Below are 5377 nucleotides of genomic sequence, written 5' to 3'. Positions count from 1 at the left end.
ATCACGGTGGCACCATTCACCACCTGTAGAGGGCGCAGTCTCGCAAATACAGAAAACAACAAAATATGAGCTCAAGCAAAAATAAATGTCAATGCGGATCCTACACACCGGCCCCCAATTGTTCTCTAAGAACCAATTACTTAAAATATACAAAAAAGGGAGCCGAGTATCAAGTACTTGTATGCATAACAAAAAGTAACCCATTAGGGCAGTTATTAATAACTGATTTGTGTAAATATCAATTAAGTATGTACAATTCAATGACGAATGATGAAGGATAACATTACTTTCCTGTGTAATGTGATCAGGAACATCATTGGGCATCATCGTCAGGGTTTCATCGTCAGCCTCCAGGATGCGGTACAGCTAGGTCATGGGCCTCTGAAGGACTGACATCTTGGTCTTCAGCTTTTCAGCCTGGACCAGGTTTCTTGCATCGGATGTGGTCTTCATCTTTCCTCTTGGTGGCCTGGATCATTGTAGAGCATCGGGATTCAGCATCTGCTTTATCCTTTTCCTGTGATGCGCTGTCCGCCAACCCAGGTTCTGACCATCTTCTGCCTTCAGGTTCCACTTCGCATGGGTGGTGCTTTGAGATGATGGGTTCTTCTTTTTTCCAGAAGACTGATGACTCCATGTCCAGGGGTAGTCCTCTCCTCAGCATCCAGTCCTCCTTCTCCAGTAGTGCAGTGGCTGCCAGCTCCAATCCTGGCACTGCAATGTTCTGTGGAGGGTGAATTCTGGACATTTCAAGTTCTGATATGGCATGCACTACATTCTGCTTGTTCACCTGCCTGATGTTGCTCACACAGCCATAGCCGCTCACACTGGCATCAGCTTGGGGAGACGATGATGTGGTGGGCTCCTGTAGCAGCTGCTTGACTGGAGAGATGAGAAGACCAAGAAAGCAGAGTGCAAAGACAAAAATGACAACTGAAAGTATGCTTGTGCAGTTATGAGATTTCTGACTTGCCTGGAGTTTGAAGTGAAAGTCTTCACCCCTCTGTGATTCCAATGTTCTTCCAACAGACAGAGTGGCTTGGCCATGATGTAGTGGTGGCTTGCTTTCTTTTGCTTTTGGTGACATGACATTGTGCGGCAGGTGTTTTGTTTTTCCAGGTGGCTGCATGAGTTTCTCTTGTACGATTTCCTCAATGTTGTTGGTAAGACATACACTGTGTTCCTGTCTGAAGTGTCCTATCTTCATTTTCCTTTTTACACTGTGTGTATGATCTCCAGTTTTCCTATGGCTTGACGTGGGCACATTCATTTTCCTAGGGGGCAGTGTTGAGCTATAATGCCCATTTTCCAATTCATTTGAAATTTCCCAGGACGTTTTGTCTCCAATAGACAGTTTTTCCATTTCCTCTGGTGGAGTGTCCTCTGAAGCCACCAGCTTTTCCAAATGTTTGACAGAAATCCTATTTACTGTCACTGTTCCTTCACCGCCAGCAGCAAATCTTAGTGACCCAAATACCACCCACCCCAGAACTGTTCTACAAGCCCAGGGACCCCCATTCTGACTATTTACTACCTCCCATGGTTCTAGCAAGTGTGGAGCATTTGTGCCAATCAACAGCTCTACTTTAGAACTAATGGAGGGAATGGTGACCTTACTCAAATGCGCCCAATGCGCCAGGTCAGTCTGCTTGGGGATGCTGCTGGTGGTTACTGGCATTTCCTTTTGTGTGAAGGTGTCAGGAAGGTGAAAGAAGTTGTCGCTGTCCAGTGCTGAAACTTCTAGTTCTGATAAGACATGGGTTGGAAAGGAGGTCACCTGGTTCATTGTGCGCAGTCGGATGTTGGTCCTCTTTCCTCTTGCATGGAGGCGTGTCATGAGCTCTTCAGAGCAGAAGGTGGCAGAAGACCCAGGATCCAGTAGAGCGTACGTCTGAATGACTTGGCTGCCCTTTGCTGCCCTGACATTAACTGGGATGATGGAAAGTGTACACTCATTGTCTCCGGCCCCCATATGACAACATAATTCTGCTGCACTACCTACATCAGATGAGATCTCCATTTTCCTTTTCTGTCCATTGTCCTTGGGTTCAATGTGGAGGGTGCTTGGATGGCTTTGCTTGCACATGCTACAGGTCAGATGCCTACTGCAGTCTTTGCTGATGTGCCCTGGTGTGAGACATCCAAAGCATATGCCCTTGGCTTTAAGAAAGTTGAGCTTTTCTCTTTGGGCCTTCTTCTTGAACTTTTTGCACCGGTCTAGTGCATGCTTTGAGCTACAGAAGTGACATGAGGTGTTGGACTTTGGCACTTTAGGAGGAAGAGTAACACTGGTGAAATAGCTACTACTAGATGGCTGGGACTTAGTAGGGGCTTTAGATTTACCTGTAGTTGGCTGGTCTAGAAGATCGCCAAACATTGGGTCACCTGCTATGCGAGCCTGATCTTCCATGAATGAGACAAGGTCTAAGATCCTTACCCTGCTTTTCCTTTGTTGTTGTAGGTCAAAGGCCTTGCTGCGCCATCTCTCCTTCAACTTGAATGGAAGTTTTCCAACGATGCCCTTCATGGTGGATACAGTGTCCAGCTCTTCCATGTAACACATTTCATCCATTGCATTACAACAGCTCCTAATAAACATTGCATATTCCTGTAGCGACTTAGCATCCTCTGATTTCACGTGTGGCCATGACAAAGCCCTTTCCAAGTATGCACAACATATTTTGTACTCATTTCCAAAATTTTCTTTAAGTAATTTCAGAGCCTTTTGGTAGCCTTTATCTGGTGCCATATACTCACAGCTCTTAACTAGCTTTTGTGCTTGGCCTTTGGTGTATTGAATGAGAAATTGAAGTCTGTCTCTGTTGTTGTCGGTTTTACGTTCAATCATATTTTGAAAACTGTGAATGAAAGATTTATATTCAAGTACCTCACCATCGAAGACTGGAATGTTGCCCTGTGGCAAGGTAGATGACAGTTGTTGCTTCATCAGCAGTCTGGTCAGTTCATTTTGGTTTTCCAGTACCTTGATCATGTGACCATCATGCTGAGAACTGGATGAAGAGGGTGTTTGAGCCTGTGCTTGTGATTGTGGCTGAAGTGCCAGTGGAGGCTGCAGTTGTAGCTGAGGCAGTGGTGTGGGCTGAGGCTGCGGCGGCAGTTGAGACAGATGCTGTAGCTGAGGCCATGATGTGGGCTGGGGTCGAAGCTGAGGTGCTTGTAGCTGCGCTTGTATCTGAGGTGGTGGTTGAGGCTGAAGGGCCTGTGGTGGTCGAAACTGCAGTTGAGGCTGAGGCTGCTGTGTTCGAAGCTGTGACTGCAACTGCTGAGGCAACAGAGGAGGTTGTAGCTGGGGCCAAGGCGGTTGACTTGGTTGGAGCTGAGGGTGTAGTTGTCGTTGAGACTGTTGCTGTGGTCGGCGTTGAGGCTGCAATGGCGGCGGTTGAAACTGAGGCACCGGCTGTTGAGGCTGAAGCGGTGGTTGAGGCAGAGGTGAAGGTGGAGGCTGAGACTGCTGCTGCAGTTGAAGCGGTGCCTGTGTATGAGGCGGAGGCTGAGCCTGCGGCTGAAGCGGAGCTGGTAGCTGAGGTTGCAGTGGCTGAGGCTGCAGTGACTGGGATAGCAGAGGGGCTTGTAGCTGAGGCTGCAGTAGCGGCCTTGGCTTCAACCACAGTGGCTGCAGTGGCATAGCCTGAGATTCAATAGAAAGACTTGTGGGTGGCTGAGAAGGGGGCTGTGTAGGCAGAGCATCTTGAGCTGAGCTAACAGCTGGCTGAATTTGGAGTGAGGAAATATTAATATCACCTCCATAGGGGAGACTAGGCAGTGCAGTGCATTGCACCTGTTCACTGCTGGTGGGCCTATTGGGTAATGTAGCCATGTTGTGATCTGGATTAAGCAGAGGGACATTAACATGAGCAGCATTTACTTTGGGTTTCACTGAGGGGGTGTCAAGAAACGAAATTGGGCTCTCCAGCTCTTCATTCAATTGTTCTACTTGTGACGCTCCTCCTCCTAGCGCAGACATGTGCGTTGCGTCGAGATCAAACGGAATAGGACCTAAACTGTTCTTTTCAGCTGCCTTCAAATAGTTAATTTTTGCGTTTGAGGCATCCAATTTAACACTAAGTTCCAGCGCCTCCCTTTGCTTGCGCAGCAATAATTCCTGTTCCTCAATTGCATGTTTTTGCTGCAGTTTTGACGCTTCGGTCAATAAAGCTTCTCGCTCTGCCTCTGCATTAATGCGCAAAGATCTGGTCGAAGTATGAGATCTGCGCGACGAGGCGTTGGACCTATGCGATTGGACATCAAATAAGTCTAGCTCTGCTTGGGCACCGTCAAGAATTAAGGGGTCTGATTGGTGTACTTGTACTACATTAGCAGAGGTCGTCACTTCAGTTGCGCTTGGGGAGCTAGAGTTTTCGACAGACTTAATCCATTCAAACACCTTATCAATAAAAGCAGCGATATCTGCAAGCTTCGGTTTATACCAATTTTCCTCATCTTCCACGCGTGTGGTTTCATCAAGCATATCCGCGTATGATGCATGCAAGGTTTTGAATTCCTCAAAAAACTCATTAAACTTAGTCATATTTTCTTTCACTTCATCAATAAAGTCATTGTTTTTCATTAAGTCTTTCACAATGTTGATCCTCCTTGTAATGTGAGACACTTTTCCTTGCCTTGCTTTGCGCATTTGCGTCACGGCTTCCTCCTCCATAATTGCAACAGGTGTCTCAGATTCAGTTAATTTTTCGGCCATTGTTCAAACAATAAAGTTCCAAAAGTCTCAAAAATAATGTTTATCTCTCCTTCGAGTAATTCAGTTTCCAATAAACTTCAAAACAGTTCCTTTTCTTTTCAAACATAAACGTCGGGTTTCTTTCCAAAAAAATGTAGGCCATTTGCCGCTTCAATTGTTTGGCCGCCAATTAATTACAAAAATCATGGCGTGCAAAAATTCTTCACAAAAAACGCGAATCAAACGTCCTTTATAATAATCTTAAAGTTCTTGTCCAACGAAAAAGTAATTTATCTTCTGGCATTTCGCCGTACATACCGTCCAAACAGTGTTCCTTTGTCTTACTTTGGCGCGCACGCCGAGAGCTCCAATTATCTCCAGCGCGCAGTGCTCCGTTGTCCAAGCGTTCCAAAAGTCCTGAGTATTGCGTAATCCAAAGTTGCAGAAGTCATTTGACTAAATGTACTGGTAAAAACAGGTTTTTGCTTTTCCTTTAGCCCAAGTCCTATCTGTTTTGCCCAGAGATGAGGAGGCAGGTTTCACAGTGTCAGACTCACACTCTTAAAGATCCAAGGAGATGGTTTTGTCCATAATGATTGCCGGTTTTTATTACAAAATAAAAGAAATACAAACAAAAGGATGCAATGGTATGCAAAATGAGTAAAGTCTATGAAATAA

At 45.9% G+C, this 5377-nt stretch overlaps 1 protein-coding gene across 1 annotated transcript; it reads right to left on the bottom strand.

Moving 5' to 3' along the window:
• Window positions 1-412: 412 nt before the first annotated feature.
• Window positions 413-4776, bottom strand: LOC134450527 (uncharacterized). The gene is made up of 2 exons (XM_063200367.1): window positions 2893-4776; window positions 413-882 (listed from the first exon to the last, which is right to left on the bottom strand). Exons 1-2 carry the CDS (start codon window positions 4718-4720, stop codon window positions 413-415), a joined length of 2298 nt encoding a protein of 765 aa, XP_063056437.1. The 5' UTR covers window positions 4721-4776.
• Between the last annotated feature and the right edge of the window lie 601 nt (window positions 4777-5377).

The sequence above is a fragment of the Engraulis encrasicolus genome, chromosome 6 (assembly GCF_034702125.1).
Source record: "Engraulis encrasicolus isolate BLACKSEA-1 chromosome 6, IST_EnEncr_1.0, whole genome shotgun sequence".
Lineage (NCBI taxonomy): Eukaryota > Metazoa > Chordata > Actinopteri > Clupeiformes > Engraulidae > Engraulis > Engraulis encrasicolus.
Note: the sequence above shows the minus strand (reverse complement) of the source record. Positions and strands in the feature narration are given on the sequence as shown.

Excerpts from the sequence above, each read along its gene's own strand:
- LOC134450527 (XM_063200367.1), bottom strand. The coding sequence starts at position 4,720 with ATGGCCGAAAAATTAACTGAATCTGAGACACCTGTTGCAATTATGGAG. Across the intron at positions 883-2,892 it reads CAACATTCCAGTCTTCGATG|TCAAGCAGCTGCTACAGGAG; the intron begins GTGAGGTACTTG and ends TCATCTCTCCAG.